Source organism: Paroedura picta, chromosome 13 (assembly GCF_049243985.1).
Source record: "Paroedura picta isolate Pp20150507F chromosome 13, Ppicta_v3.0, whole genome shotgun sequence".
NCBI lineage: Eukaryota > Metazoa > Chordata > Lepidosauria > Squamata > Gekkonidae > Paroedura > Paroedura picta.
Genome location: NC_135381.1, coordinates 17,671,158 through 17,687,486, shown reverse-complemented (window position 1 = coordinate 17,687,486; position 16,329 = coordinate 17,671,158). Strand labels below are relative to the sequence as shown.

Sequence of the window (16,329 nt, the reverse complement as noted above, 5' to 3'; positions counted from 1 at the left end):
GAGAAAAGGCAAAGAGCTTGGAGATGATGCTTAACCACCGGCTTTTAGTCACAAGACAGGCTGTTTTAGCTCTCACCTTTTCCACCAGAAGGCCATGGAGCCCTGAAACATGCAGCTCAACAACCTTACCCAGCAGGACTCTTCAAACAGAAGCAGATAGGAGGCCTCAAGTTTATTGGTCTGTGCGCACACACCCTCCCCTTTTAAACATCCAGTATGATGAAGAGTTTTATAGAATACAAAAATTGCACTATAAAATCAGAGAATCCAGTAGCACCTTTAAGACCAACAAAGATTTATTCAGGGCATGAGCTTTTGAGTGCAAGCACTCTTCCTCAGACTTGCACTCAAAAGCTCATGCCCTGAATAAATCTTTGTTGGTCTTAAAGGTGCTACTGGATTCTCTGATTTTATTGTGCTACTTCAGACCAACTCAGCAACCCATTTGAATCTAAAAACCTGTTTTGCTGGGCTTGATTTAAAACAAAAACACTACATGATTGTTTTTAGAGCTGAGGGACAGACAGCCCCTGGCGTCAGAGGCCCCCTGACAGAAGGGGAGGGGTAGTTCCATAGTTTGCATTTACCTTCACGAGACCCTCCCAGGGGTGTCAAGCAGCTGTTAAGTGTTTCCTGTCTTGTCTCAATGCGGCTAACTAGCCAGGAAGGGAGGGCTGCGGGCCCTCCTTCATTTGCAAGGGCCCCTCAGACACAGGCGTTCCTAGAAACGGGATCTTCTGACAGTCCTCTGCCCAGCGTGACCCCAGGTCCTGCCACTAGCTCTGGAGATGCCTTCCAAGTTCTTTCCCTAATCTGTTCCCAATTTTCTGAGGTGCTGCCTGCTTGTCAAGATCCCCAAAATTCTGCCTCAGGCAGTGTGGGATTGCCTGAGAGGCAGTATGGGATTGCCTGAGAGGGACGCCTGAGATGGGGCAAGGCCAACGGGGCCTGTGAGTGGCAGCTGTTATCTGGGTATCCAACAGAAAGACAGCATTTTTGAGGAATTGCTCTTTATTATTTAAGCATTTCTAGATTGGTGCTCAAAAAAAAAAACTTCAACATTGATATCAAACCATATCCTCGTCCCTGACATTGCAATAGAGCTGAAAATTAATGGATTAAAATGATAGGAAAGCCCTGGATTGAACCAGGATTTAGGATTTGTAAAGCACTATAACTATATTTTAAGAAAACCAGTGACTTCTGTCCCTACCAATTGCAGGCATTATTGTTTGGCACAATTAATTAATGGTCCCTATATTTTTCCAATTAGGTCTAAATTTGACATAACTACATTTCACTCTGTACTTCTTGCATTCCATGGCCTTGGTTGTTTATTTTCAAATCTACCATATAAAACAGTTGTGTGGTGAGGCCCCACTCATGACATCTGAAGACATGGGTATTTAGTGTAGTCTGGTGAGAACATGGTTTGGAGAAAGTGGGGGGGGGGGGATCTCAGCAGGATATAAGGCCACAGAGTCTACCTTCCAGGCAGCATTTTCCTCCAGAACAGATCACTGTAGCCTGGAGATCATTTGTAATTCCAGGAGATTCCAGGCCCTACTTGGAGTATGTCAACCCTAGCAATCCCTCTGGAAATATTCCCTGTGATGCCTGTCCCTTTTCTCCCCCAAGGCATAAAGCATTTCCAGCTTGGTAAACAAGAGGAAGAGTTAACCCAGCCTTTCTCAACTTTGTTGTCATTGAGAACCTCCTGAAGTGTTCTTCAGGTTTCGAGAAATGCCAGAAGTGTCACGAGGCAGAATATGGTTGGGTAGCATAGCTGTGTATGCCCCTCCCCTTTTCACCCCCTCCAGACCCATTATTGGCCATTGGGGGGCAGGTTGACATGACCAAATACGGTCATATCACCTGATAAATGTTTAATATTTTTTAAAAATATCTAAAAAATTAACTGAGACCCATTCAGGAAATCCTTCCAGAGCTGTCAAGAAACCCCAGAGTTTCCCAAGACCCTGGTTGAGAAAAACTAATTTAACCCCTCCTTCCTCTCCACCAGAGCCTTGATCCAGAGTGTTTCCCAGATATTTTTCATGCCAAATGATTCATCTGGAATATTAAAATAGGGTTCCAGCATCAGATGTTGGTTGGCCCTTAAATGCCAAGAGATTAACAATATTTTCCAGGATATACCAGCTGCCAGTCTGGGCTTTGACTCATTAAATCTTCTACTCTGGAAAATATTGTTAAGCTCTAAGATACTACTGAACTGGAATTTTGTTCTGTCGTTACAACCTACAGCTTCCCCACCTGCTCCTAAGGTTGGTAAAAGAACCAGTGTGATGCAAATAGTTAATGTTGGAGTTGGACTCTCAACCAGGAGGCTCACTGAGTAATCCTGGGTGAACCTACTCCACAGGGTTGTTGTCAGCTGCAATGAGCACATTCCACGCTCTTTGGAAGGAGGAGGAGGAGGAGGAAAACAGGACATTTATTTATTTATGTTTATATTTCTATAAGACCGCTCTCGAGTGTCTCTCAGCGGTTTACAAAGTCAATAAAATACAATAAATTCCCCTATACTCCTTAATACTATTAGCATAGCAAAATAATAGCATAACAAGATGGTGAACAATTAAATACCGGCCAGTCCCCCATTCAGCACGGGTCAATAACTCTCTCTCTCCCTGGGAGCGAGGAATCTGGTTGACCTCAACGTAGAGATCCTCAGGTAGTAAAAGCGGGTACCGCTCTGGCCTCAACCGTATACCTGGCAGAAGAGCTCCGTCTTGCAGGCCCTGCAGAAAGTTGACAACTCTTATAGGGCCCTTAGTTCTTTCAGGAATTCATTCCACCAGGTTGGGACCAGGGCTGAAAAAGCCCTGGCCTGGGTCGAGGCCAGGCGTATATCCCGGGGGCCCGGGCCAACCTGTAAATTCATACCCACAGAGCAAAGAGCCCTGCAGGGGGCATAAACATGTACAGAATGGCAAACAGGCTGCCAAGGGTGCTTGCAGATCTTCCTTCCTTTAAATTTGTCCACAAAGCAATGGCAGGTCCAACTGTTTGCATGCATCTACTGGACAAATTTGCTCCCTGGTGGATCACCCAGAGGAAATCCATCAGTCTCCCATAGGTACAAGCAAACTGGAGATGAGGGCAGAACTCCATAAAGTGAGAAGGGTGGTGTCATCCTACTCCCTTGCACAGCTGACTACACTTTGTTGTCCTGCAGACCCTAACACGATATTTGACCATGTGCATTTATGTGGAGGAATGGAAGCAATTTTGCCAATTGTCTCTTTAAAATCACCACCTTCCAATGCATGTCAATGTCCCTAAATGGAGAGAAACTTTCTCACTGAAAATATACACATTGCAGAGAAGATGGCACCCCAGTTAACAAAATCCAAAAGTGAAAGGTGGAGGGAGGAGGGAGACCTTTCTTGTCTCCCAGCCATAGTACTGCCTTTGAGGTCTCCCTTCATCTGGCAACAGTGTTGGTCTTTTATTTGTTTAAAAGTGCATTAGCAGTAAATCAAGGTACATTTATTTCCCCTCTGAGGTTTCCTGTATGTCAAAGCCATGTTAATTCTTTTTGAGTCCCCCCCTCCCATTCAGCACTGATGACTGCAAATTCTTCCTCTCTTTGTCCCTTTTGGACATCAAAAGACTGCAGAGGGGGGGCCAGGCCTGGCTGGGGAGAAGCTCCTCCCTGCTTGTTAGCCTTCATAAACCGGAAACTCACCTTGGGTCTAAGCCGAGTTGTGATGAGCCACATCCCAAAGCTCGGGATGTCTCTGGGAAACCAGCAAGAAGGTGCCTTTGGCCACTGAGTGTGTCATGGGATGGTCGTGCCTCCCTTGTGCTGGTAGCTGTGGTGGATCTCGGAGTCTAAGGAAATGCAAGCTGTGCCTGGTAAGTTGCTTTCCTTTTTCTTAGCTTCAGGATGATGATGCAAAGGGATGATGTCTCTTCCTTTCTGTAGGATGGGTGGTTGATTTACAGAGAGCTCAGTCCCAGGGGGAAGTTCTGGGCAAGACACCCTCTGCAACGCATGGGAGTCAAGAGGGACTCATCTACGTCCTGTTCAGAGGCAGTTTCTCCTAGTAGCACATGCTATGGGCCCTGTGATTCCAGGGCCCCAGGGGTGCTGTACAATTGGGGGGGGGGGCTTCACACTGTGATTGTTGGCGGGGGATCTTCATACTTAATGTGACTTGTGGAAATTTGCCTGGCTAGTTCCGTTACAGTTTGCCACAAGTTTGTTTTGAAGCTGCAGCACAAGTTGTGCTGCCTCAGCATCCTTGAAGGAAGGAAGGAAAGTGAAGATGTACTGAATAGATGGAGCCCTGTCTTGTGCACTGATAACCCATTTGTTGAAGATCCGCCTGGCTTCTTTGCTCATAGTTATAAAAGCCCAATGTGGGTTGATTCTTCTGTCTTTTGTTGTATAGTAAACCAAAAGTCTCCCTCCATGCCCCATGCGATTGACTAAGGGTCCCAGATTTACACTACTAAGTGTGCGGGAGGCCATTTGTGGAGAGTGGCACAATGTGACACTCTGGCTGACACCTACTCATGTCATTTTATGAACTTTTAAACTTCGGATGGTCCTCTTGGGGGCAAGCTGCTCCACTTCTGCATCCCACTTTCCATCATTCCCCTTTTATATTCCCCTTTGAAGAAGAAGAAGAGTTGGTTCTTATATGCCGCTTTTCCCTACCTGAAGGAGGCTCAAAGCGGTTTACAGTCGCCTTCCCATTCCTCTCCCCACAACAGACACCCTGTGGGGTGGGTGAGGCTCAGAGAGCCCTGATATCACTGCCCGGTCAGAACAGGTTTATCAGTGCCATGGCGAGCCCAAGGTCACCCAGCTGGTTGCATGTGGGGGAGCGCAGAATCGAACCCGGCATGCCAGATTAGAAGTCTGCACTCCTAACCACTACACCAAACTGGCTCTTCTTCTATATTCCCCTTTTACACGGCCACTGCTTTGTGATCCAGAGTTGGATGTAAATCCACGAACGCAGACTAGACAGGGACCAAAAAACATTTAAGAACGAAAGAAAGAAATGTAAGTAAAGGTTGATGTTAGCCTATCATTGTGATATTCCAGACCCCCAGCATGATCAAAGTGAAAACTGACACCCCCCTCAATTTAAGGTGCATTTGGCTGTACAATAAGCTCTCCTTCGTTTTGTTGTCTGAACAGGGCTTCTAATTTCTCTCCCCAAATACATCTGTACTGGGTGTTCAGTCTGCTTTTGTTAATAATTATTCACAAGAGAAGCTTGTGATTTGTCTTTTGGTATTATTAACATTAATAGGCTAAGAGAAGCAAGCAAGCAAACAAACAAACAAACAAAAGACAACCGTATTGCAGAATGTATGGTCACAGAGGACCCCAAAGCTTTTGCTTTTTGTGAAGCAGAATGATTGTTGCTTGACTGTCCTAAATTCCTCTCCAATTTTCCTTGCTGTCCCTGCATCTCCTTTAATTTCAGTTTGCAACCCAGACTGTAAACAATAGTGGTTTCTACTGATTGTTTCTATGAACTGCATCTGAAACAGAAACACAAGACAAAATCTCAGGGGCAGGAACCTGCAGACTTCTGGACTGTAACCACAACCGATCTAAATGGGGCTGCTGTTAAGAAGTCAGAATGTGTGTCCCTCCAGGGCTCTAAAACCTGCTAAACAGAGCTGAGCTCAACAAGAACCAAATCTCAGAGTGGTTGTGACCCAGAAAAAAGGGTTTGTTCTCTTTAAAGACTTCCACAACTGTACTGGAGGAGGGGGGAGGGACAGGTAGGGGGTTTGCTTCTGGCTCTGCTTGACCCCATATATTTGCCAGACCCTTTAGGAATCCTTGCAAGAATAGATGTTCAATGCCTGGTAGTATCCTTCATTTTCTTCCACCAGAAACCAAAGTGGCCCCTCACCTGGGGGTTTCTCCTTCATCCCTGGACACCTCCCCTCATCACAGCTCTGTTGTGGTCTCTCTCGAAGACCAGGACCTCTGGAACAAGTTTCACCAAGTGGGAACTGAGATGATTATCACAAAGTCTGGACGGTGAGCTAACTTTTGACAGGAATTAAAAACTGAAAAATCATTCAAAGATGACTTCGGCCTGAATTTCATTTGCATTGTATGGCTATTATCCCCAGATCCCCCAGGATATTCGCCTGGCCTCGACCCGGGCCAGGGCCTTTTCGGTCCTGGCCCCTACCTGGTGGAATGAACTCCTGGAAAAGCTGAGGGCCCTGTGGGAATTGTCAGCATTCCGCAGGGCCTGCTAGATGGAGCTCTTCCCCCAGGCGTTTGGTTGAAGCCAGGGAAGACTCCCGGTGTTTCCATCAAAGACCCCTTCCCAAAGTCTATTAGAGTCTGTTAGATCTGCACCTATTTAGTCCTAGTGGAAGAAGACTCAGCTTCCGTCTGAATAAGGTGGGATGGGACAGATTGTTGAAATACGTTTTTGACCACTTGCTTGTCTGTTGCAATTGGGGTTTTATGGGTTTTTGGTTGTCTTTTAATGTTTTATTCTGTGAACCACTGCAGGTTCCTAGGAAATGCGGCGGTATACAAATCGAAACAAATAAATAAATATTATCTTCTTGTACATACAGAACCCCCTTTTTTGTCTACTGTATACTGTTTCATGTGCTGCTTTCTTTAACACTCTTTCCATCATAAGCCAAATTATCATTGGTGGGGAAGTGACATTATCCTCTGGTCACCTCACAATATTAATAACCATTTATTATATTAACTTGATTTTGAATTCAGAATTTCAGGCTCTACTTAATGTCATTTTAAAATTATATTTTATGTATATGCATAAAAACACCAATCCAGTGCCTAATCAAATGCGAGTAAAAATGTAATATGCTTATAATTAAAATCCAAACATATGGTCTGTCAGTGAAAAAGTGTAATTAAAACAATAAACAAAATTATAGTACAACAACAACCCCCCCCCAAGAGGAAAAACTAAATCATCCCAAAAAATAACTGATTAAAAATATTCCTCAGGCACATCCACAGACTGTAAAAGTAAAATTTTATGCTGTAAAAAACTGGCCCTCCCTCAGGAATGTGCATATAAGCAATTTAACCTCAAAATGAACACCAATATTATTCAAAGTTTTAATGTTTTGGTATTCATCTATTTTAAAGGTTTCAATGTTTCTTAGCATTTTGATGTTTAATTAGTTATTATTAATGTTATTATTGTATACTGCCCTGAGCTGTTTCAGAAGGGCAGTATATAAATCAAATAGCTAAATAAATAAAAATGGGGTAGCCCATATTAGTCCAAAGCAACATCCAGAACCAAAAGCCTTTTGTTAGAACCAACGAAAACACCTCAACAGAGTATGTAAGCTTTTGAGTTTTGCATAACTCTTAATCAGGCTGGGAATTTTTTAAAAAGCTGGGGGAGGATAGAAAAAAAGAAAAACAGGTCCTTCTCAACCTCTGTAGAAAGCAATGCTGGATTCAGTGGACACAGGATGGCATTCTGGGAATGAGATGCAAAAATCGGAAGCCCTTGACATGTAACAATCGGTGGTTGATCAAACGAGACTCTGATACCAAATGCAACAAACAGGCTGAGAGGAAAGGCGGTAGTCCTTTTTGTTTTTAACAGTTTGAGCCTCTTTCCTCTCCTGTTTTTTAAACAACCCATCTGATGAAAAAATTTTCAGGAAAAAAATTGTCACAGTCAGAGTAGTTCAGCAGTGGAATAGGCTGCCTAAGGAGGTGGTGAGCTCCCCCTCACTGACAGTCTTCAAGCAAAGGTTGGATACACACTTTTCTTGGATGCTTTAGGATGCTTAGGGCTGATCCTGCGTTGAGCAGGGGGTTGGACTAGATGGCCTGTATGGCCCCTTCCATCTCTATGATTCTATGATTCTATGAATTCTGGAGAAATCAAAACCTTGTCTACTATGTTGTGTTATTTTGGCTGGTTCTAATAAAAGATATTACATGGCATATGGACTAATGCAAAAGGGAATCTCTGATGCAGAACTTTTTCTCTCTGCTAAAACAGAAATTTTAAAAAATCAACAGAATTTTCATTTTCTTATGGTGTGGTTCTGATGGTATGTCCAAAGGAGTCTTGAGCAGCAGAGTAGCATTTTTAGTTTTTAACTCACTTGCAGTACCCATGTGAAGAGAGAGAAATAGTGTGTCTCCACTCTCACATTGCCCTGACCTGGATAGCACAGTCTCGTCACACCTCAGAATCTAAGCAGATTCTGCCTAGTATTTGGACGGGAGACCTTCAAGGAACACTGGGGTTGTGATGTGGAGGCAAATGTCAAGCCACCTCTGAACATCTTTTGCTATCTATTGGGTCGCCGTAAGACATCTGTGACTTGACAGCCCTTTCCACTAGCACCACTCTGGTGTTATTGAGACTGGTCTGCTTCCTCTTTCCAGATTTGGAATGGAAGCTTGTTATGGTTCAGAGATTCTACCGCAAGTTGGGATCCTTCCCCCCCCCTTCAAGTTCTCATTAGGCATTTTTGTTAGCAGTCATGAGGACTAGAACCTTGTTTTAAAGAAAATGAAAGTTGTATTCTACAACCCTATCACTTGTGTGCAATAGCCACCTACTTTGCTTTAAATACAGTTATATCGACCCAAAAGTGCAGTGGGCAACAAGAGAAGCCTTGGCTAGTGGGTCTGTTACAGAAAGTTCCCCATCGGGATCCAAGGTCCCTTTTCAAAGCATAATAATGTTGTTTCTATCGTTGTCTTTGTTCCCTTCTGCAGACGAATGTTCCCACAATGCAAGATCAGGGTCTCTGGCTTGATCCCTTATGCCAAATATCTGATGCTTGTAGATTTTGTGCCAGTAGACAACTTCAGGTATAAGGTAAATACTTTCTCCCAGGTGGGTGAATATCATCCCATAAGCCAGGGGTAGTCAACCTGTGGTTCTCCCGATGTCCATGGACTACAATTCCCATGAGCCCCTGCCATGGGAAAGCCCGCATAGAGGTGTGCTTAAGAGCAGCAGCCTCCAATCTGAAGAGCTGGATTTGATTCCCCGCTCCTCCACATGCAACCAACTGGGTGACTTTAGGCCAGTCACAGTCCTGTTAGAGTTGTTCTCACAGAGCTTAGAACTCTCTCAGCCCCATTTACCCCACAGAATATCTGCTGTGGGGAGAGGAAGGGAAGGCACTTGTAAGCCACTTTGAGGAAGTGAAAAGTGAGGTATAAAAAAGTGAGGGAAGGCGAATGGAAGCTTTGGGTAGAGCTGTTCTGACCGAGCAGTAATATCAGGGCTCTCTCAGCCTCACCTCCCTCACAGGGTGTCTGTTGTAGGGAGAGGAACGGGAAGGTGATTGTAAACCACTTTGAGACTTATTTGGGTAGAGCTGTTCTGACTGAACAGTAATATCAGGGCTCTCTCAGCCTCACCTCCCTCACAGGGCGTCTGTTGTAGGGAGAGGAACGGGAAGGTGAATGTTTATTGCATGTCTCGCAACACATCTTGATGCTTTCCTTCCTCCCCACCAGTGGAACAAAGACCAGTGGGAAGTGGCTGGCAAAGCAGAGCCTCAGCTGCCCCGTCGGACGTACGTGCACCCCGACTCTCCTGCCCTGGGCAGTCACTGGATGAAGGAACCCATCTCCTTTCAGAAGCTCAAACTGACCAACAACACCTTGGACCAGCAGGGCCATGTAAGCTCAAATCTGGAGTGATGTGTTAGGTTAAATGCTGGGGGACAGGGCCCAGGTGGAAAAGCCAACAGCCCTCCTCTCTATTGTCGCAGAGTGATTGGGGCGCGGGGGGGGGAAGATTCATGGAAATAGACAGGTGAGGGTGGCTACTTTCCCACTCCTAGGGCCTAATGTGATGCCTCAAATCCTGCACTTACTTCCCTTTCTGTCCAGTGGCTGTTAAACATTCCTCACAAAAGCAGCATCTTTGGGCTGTGTCTTGCTAAGTGAGGAATGCTGGTGGCCAAGAGTTCTCTTCTGCAAGTCTTCCAGAACCACTCCAGGAAATGCTCCTGGGAATGCCTTCTGACTCTCGCCTTCCTTGATCCATGTTTTTTTTTTAATTTCTCCACATGGCATAAATGGGACCCTCAGCTCCTCTGTAATTTGGGCGGTGCTTTGTTTGCTATTTTACATTGTCTGGAACAGACCGGTCTCCTTCTCCAGCCCGCTTTTAAGCAAAGCTCTGCCCAAATCACTTTAAGCTGCTTGCCCTTTTTGTGCTCAGGTTTCCTTTGTATCAAGGCTCAGTCCCGGACCATCTGTACCTTTCTTCAAAAAAATGCTTCTGTGAACAAGTATTGGTCTTCCCACCAAGGGAACAAGACTTGCCCAGCAGAATTTTCTTCTGTCCAGCTACCAGCTGGCCCACCCCTGACCCACTCACATATAGCAGATGCTGAGTAAAAATGAAGGATGCCTCCAAAAACGGGAGACTTGGCATCTCCTGGCAGGTCTTTGGAGGAGGAAAAGGACCCATTAGACTCCTTGGGTGCTTTTCCCCACTGATGAGCAAGGCTGTTGTGCTAGCCCAGAAGGCCGTCCTGAGGAGAGACCTCTGTGGGCAGCCCCTTCTCTCTTCCACTTCCAGACTGTCCTTCACTCGATGCACCGCTACAAGCCTCGCTTCCACGTCATGCAGGCGGACGACCCGTTCAGTGCCCGCTGGAGCCCCTTCCAGACATTCAGCTTCCCAGAGACGGTCTTCACCTCTGTCACTGCGTACCAAAATGAGAAGGTGTGTGTATGTGTGCGAATACAGCCCCTCTCGGTCTGAGTAGATAGTACTGACCCTCATGGACGAATGGTCTAATTCAGTACAAGGCAGCTACATATGTTCATGGGTGTTTATCGCTTAACAAAGCTGTGCAAGGCTAGGCCAGCTTCCCAAACAGGTGGGCAGAAGCTTGGGAAGAGCCAAGGACATCTGGTCAGAACCGGAGCACACACAGTGTTCCCGAGTGTTGTCATCCCAAGAAGACAATACTGAGCTAGGAGGACCAACAAACTGACTTGGCGAGGCAATTTCAGGGATGTTTGACTTTCAAGCAGAGAGAGGCATATGGGTTATAACTCCGCCTTGTTCTTTCTTTCAAGATCACAAAACTCAAGATCTACAACAATCCATTTGCAAAAGGCTTCCGAGAACATGGGAGGAACACACGCAGGTAACAGGCTCCTCTGGGTGTCTTCCAGACCGTGCATCCATGCTGCTTGGCAAATCCTGTTTGTTCCCTTGGGGATTCTCCATAGGTCTCTTCCAACACCGTCCATGGTGGTTAATATCTTCCCTCCCTTTTGCCTCTTGCTGAGCCCGTTTTGGGGAGCTCGGTCTGCTGTATTTCAGGGTCTTGTATGCCCATTCACTGGTTGCCCATTTTCTTATACACTTTTCTGCATATTGAGGGCAGCAATGTGTGAAATTAAGTCTTGGGGGAAAGACGGCCAGCCCCATGGTAACTTTTCTTAGGTCCTGGATTGGTTCCCTTTGCCTTTCTATCAGGGCCTTGGAGGTCCACAACCCAGACGGAAGCCTTGTCAGACTTCTAGCATTTGGTACTTTTTCCTCAGGGAGGGACGAGGCCAGAAGAACAGCTCAGCCAAAGGTCAGAAGAGAGCCCTGATGGAAGAACCCAAACCTGATGCAGAACTGGGTAATATTATCAAAACAACGAAGTATATCGGGGAGCTATGCCTAAGAGAAATGAGTCCTCCATCCTCCCATCTACCATGTAAAGCAACTCAGCTTATAACGAGTTTATTGGTGCTGTTTATTTTGTCCGATTCTGCATTGGTCTGGCCCCACTGAGGGCTGGAGGCATGACTGGGCTGAAGAGGGTGGGGAGAAGATGGATGTGATACTTTTCTTACTAATATACTCATCACCAGTCTGTGCTTGTCAAACAATTTATATACTGTCAATTCCTATTCCTGTGTTTATTTCCTGCAGATAAATTATTTCACTTTAAAATTAATTTGCATTTGTAAAAGCGGGTCTGTTAACACAGATAAACACTGTAGCATTTCTCAGTTTTTTAAAAGACCCTTGAGTCCTGCTTTTGCATCTTTTCTGCCTCTCTCAACCTAACTTGGAGCAGGGCAGGGACCGGAGATGAAACTCACTGCCTGGAACGATACGAAAGGCAGGATATGTTTTATTAATAGAGAGTGTAGGACTCTTGAGGTTGTGCCTGCAAGCAGACTGGTTTTCTCTCTCTTCTATTGTCTTCACTCTCTGTCATCTTCTCTGCCAGATTTGGAGAGGAGTGAGAACATGGTGGTGAAGGAAGAAAGCCATGCCATGCCGATTAGTAGCAGCTGCCCCTTCTGGGTCTCAGAGCAAAACAGCATCCACGGTATCCCTACAGAGTCCGATTCAGGGGAGCACACAGAGCCACCTGCCCAAGAGCAGCATGTGCCAACATCACTTTCATCTTCCCAGGCATACAGGTGAGACTCAGCAGGGCACTTCTGGGCAGAGGGTGAGGGAAGTGGGGATGGAATCACCAAATTAGGTGGACAGCCTACTTTACAGATACTAATTTTCTTAAGAACTTCTCATAGTATCTTGGGAGAAATATTGAGCAGAGACCCACAAATTGCCCTCCTAGCTCCTGTGACTCCATGAGCCCAGGACTTGTTTGCATCAGGGTTCTTCTGGAGTTAGCTTTGTGGAGCAACAAGAGCTTAGGACAAAGCTAATGAAAGGACATTCATTTTCTTTCCTGCAATCACTCCTCCCCCCATCCCTGCCTGCTACCTACTTCAGCTTTCCTTCCTCTTTCCTTCATTTTGCTAACCTTACTCAGCCGAGCCACCTTTCCAGCTTCTGGCTGACTTGTTCATTCTGCCACGACCAACTTATTATTCTCTAGTATTCAAATACACTGCAATATGGTCCCGATTCTCCAAAGGCCATCCTCCCTCCCCCTTAACCACAACGTCCTACAGCTCACTCCCCCTGTGCTCTAACTCCTCTCTTAACAAGGGGACTTCCACCCTAGTCACTCCACGGAAACGGCCCTCAATGAAATCACTGGCAGTTGCCTCACTACCAAGCCCAAACATCTGCCCTTTCTTCAACCTTGGCAACTTTTGCTGTCTTTGATACAGTCTGTCACCAACTCCTAACTGACTCCATGAACAACCCAGTGCTGCTGTGACTGTCCTTAGGTGTCCTTCCTAGCCGATGCCCTGCTTGTACAAGGGGGAAACTTTGCATTCTGCAGGGTTTCCCAAGAGATCTGTCCTTGGAACTTTTCTATTCGCTCTACACACTATCCCTGAATGACCTCATTCCATCTCAGGGCTTCTAGTGCCACCTGTCTGCTGACACAGAAAACTCTCCCAACTTTCTCCCTCCCTTCAGTCCCACATCTTCAACTGCTCTTCCTGCTTGGATGTTTCTGGTTGAAACTCCACATGTCCTAACTTTCCTCTCCTTACTCTCCATATCCATGGACAACATCCATGGACAACATCTCCATATCCATGGACACACCCTTTCAACAGACTGGAACACTTGGCTTGATCTTTGACCTTTCAGTATCATTTACTGTCCCTATTCAGTTCATATAAATATAAGCATAAATAAATATATAAAATAACCAAGTCATGTACATGGCAAGATGTAGCCATTCCTTTACACTCCCCTGGGTGAAAATGCTGGCCATCTGTAATCCTATCACAACTTCTTTCCCTCTGGTCTTCCACTGTTATTCCTCAGCTACCTTACTGCTGTCAAACATGCTGCCCAAATCTCACCCCTTGTTTGGCCATTCAACATCCTTTCTTAGATCCCTGCCCCCTGTCCACTCCCAGACCCAGCACAGCCCCTTCCCTCAGACTTTCAAAGCCCTCAGTGACTCTTCCTTCCTTCCTTCCTTCCTTCCTTCCTTCCTTCCTTCCTTCCTTCCTTCCTTCCTTCCTTCCTTCCTTCCTTCCTTCCTTCCTTCCTTCCTTCCTTCCTTCCTTCCTTCCTTCCTTCCTTCCTTCCTTCCTTCCTTCCTTCCTTCCTTCCTTCCTTCCCCTCCCCGAAGGCTCAGGGCGGTTCACATGAAACAGAACAGAAACCATGCAGATAACTTAGATTAATAAAATATCCTGCCACACTGAAATTAATTCAAAAGAATTTTCAGCTAAAAATCCGGAAGATGTTCCTGACAGGGTAGTTCCTCAGTTGAACAGGCTTCTTCAGGAGGTGGTGGGTTCTCCTTCCTTGGAGGTTTTTAATTAGAGGCTAGACAGTCATCTGACAGAAATGGTGATTTTATGAACTTACAGAAAGAAATTTCCAGGCTAGCGATGGCAGAAAGTTTTATTCAGAAAGAGTTCCTAGGTATAAAACCTCGTTTTCGTATTTTACTTCCTCAGTAAACGTATTTCTGAATTGTTTTTTTTTTTCAGGGATACAAACAAAGTCTTCAACCCACTACCAAATTCTTATATTTTATATACCTTATATTTTATATTTTAAGTCATATAATTTGGGTCTATCAGTATCAAAGATCCAAAAAGGTAACATCTTATAAATGACCCCTCGGGGGGGACCCCTTCAAATGTAATATCTAACTGGCTAGCTATCATTACTGTTTGCTGATGCAACAATGGTAGCTGCGGTTTTAAACAGCTTTAAATTGCTTCTGTATTTTAACTGGTGATTATTTATTGTATTAGTTTACTGAATTTTATAGGTGTAAACCATCGTGAGACAATACCACTGAGAGGGGCAGTATATAAATCCCTAAAGAAAAAAAAGATACGTCTTTTTTAGGCTTGTTCCAAGCAGAGGCAACTTGGCCCTACAATTTCCTGCCTCAAGAACCCCATTTCAGTTTTGTTATTTTTATCTTTGGATGAGTAGACTCCAGTCTTTATCCCATCTCCCTTCCTCTCTGCCGTTTAGGTGCCATGAGATGGGTGATAGTCCACTGGCAGCACCTCTCCAGGACATCCGGGCCAGATGTCACACACTGGACTTAGCCATGGTTCCTGAGCAGGATGCCAAGCAGCTTTCAGAAGGCTTCCCTGGTCTGCCACCACTTTCCATCCCTTTTCCACCTCCGCAAGATTACTCCGGAATGGCTAGTTCAGCAGGAGAGCCTGCAGGGAAACCAGGACTCCGGAGGCCTATGTACAGCCCCTATGCCCCTGATCAAAACCTCAGCCAGTGGATGGTTTCTCCCCCAGCCCAATATAGGGCTGTAACCTATTCTGCATTTTCCACAGACTACAGTACCCAGGCTGCCTCAGGGTCTGCCCATGGTAGCATGGCAGACTGGGGCCAATACTCTTTGTTCCCTTATGCCTGCTGGTAAAGGGGGAGAAGGCAAGTTGATAGTGAAAAATGCCAAGGACCCCTCCTGAAACCTGCTATGGACCAGCTGCAGAAGTGTTGCAGTTCACAAACCCTCTGCATCAGCTCCACCAAACACGCTGGCAGGTGTCAGTAGGGGACTTACGCTAGGCAGTACAGTTTAGCTGTCAATAAAAATCACCGAATGTTGAAGAGCTCTCTTTTTCTTGGTTTCTGCAGTTAGCAGTGCAGCAGGCAAGTTCCTTTTGCTACCTTATTAGAAAGGAGGGACTTCTGTATCTTGCTTTCCTTCCTCCCTGTATTTTCTGCTTTCCTTATTCAGAACCCAGTCGTCTAAATTGGGGTTTTTTTTTGCATGACTACTGGGGGCTGCTACTGAGCAGAAATAACACCACATTGTGTCTTTCTGTTCCATGTCTTGCTGCATAACTCAGTGACTCAGTGTTAGAAACCTGATGTGTCAGACTTTTGAGTATTAGGACAGGAGCAAGACTCTGAATCATATTACTCCTCATGAAATTTGGGCCAGTCATACACTCAGCGTAACCTACCCCAAAGGGCTGTTGTGATGATAAACTGGGAGCAAAGTGAATTATATAAGCAACTTTGGGATCCATTTGCGAGGAATATGGGAATAAATGAAGTAAAATAGGAAATTCTGTAGTTTATATTAAATGCTCAGACTCATTTCAAAGGGAGGAGAATTTACATGAGTTGGAGAAAACTACAGTGCCAAGTATTGCAGTGAAAGTAAGCAGTCAGCCTTACCTTTAGAAATAAGGAACTTTAGCTCTGCAAAAAGCATAAACAGAATTTTAACCAGAGCGGCAGCTGCAGGCTCTGAGCGACATTCTGTCAAAGCACCGCCCCCAAATCCCTCCAGATCAGCCTAGGAAGAGGTGAAAGAACTGGGCAAACCAGAGTGCTTTGTGTACACACTCACCACAAGGCACTGCAGCAACAAAATCATGCATATCCTTGTCACTTTAACGTTCTTTTATGACAAAGATATTTACAGTGTTCT

At 45.4% G+C, this 16,329-nt stretch overlaps 1 protein-coding gene across 2 annotated transcripts; it reads left to right on the top strand.

Moving 5' to 3' along the window:
- The first annotated feature begins 3,728 nt into the window (after nt 1-3,728).
- On the top strand, nt 3,729-16,063 carry LOC143822583 (T-box-containing protein TBX6L-like). 2 transcript variants are annotated; one of them, XM_077307920.1, is made up of 10 exons: nt 3,795-3,882; nt 5,472-5,721; nt 5,890-6,040; nt 8,753-8,855; nt 9,506-9,670; nt 10,581-10,727; nt 11,087-11,157; nt 11,561-11,643; nt 12,244-12,439; nt 14,895-16,063. In XM_077307920.1, the coding sequence occupies exons 3-10, from the start codon at nt 6,018-6,020 to the stop codon at nt 15,304-15,306; spliced, it is 1,200 nt and encodes a 399-aa protein (XP_077164035.1). In that variant the 5' UTR covers nt 3,795-3,882; nt 5,472-5,721; nt 5,890-6,017; the 3' UTR covers nt 15,307-16,063. The 2 variants fall into 2 exon arrangements, with proteins under 2 accessions (XP_077164034.1, XP_077164035.1); XM_077307919.1 differs by lacking the exon at nt 5,472-5,721 and having other exon boundaries at nt 3,729-3,882.
- The last annotated feature ends 266 nt before the right edge of the window (nt 16,064-16,329 follow it).

Bases quoted from the DNA above. Each gene is read 5' to 3' on its own strand.
- LOC143822583 (XM_077307919.1), top strand. The intron at 6,041-8,752 runs GTGAGCTAACTT...TCCCTTCTGCAG, and splicing joins ATTATCACAAAGTCTGGACG to ACGAATGTTCCCACAATGCA. The intron at 11,644-12,243 runs GTAATATTATCA...CTTCTCTGCCAG, and splicing joins CAAACCTGATGCAGAACTGG to ATTTGGAGAGGAGTGAGAAC.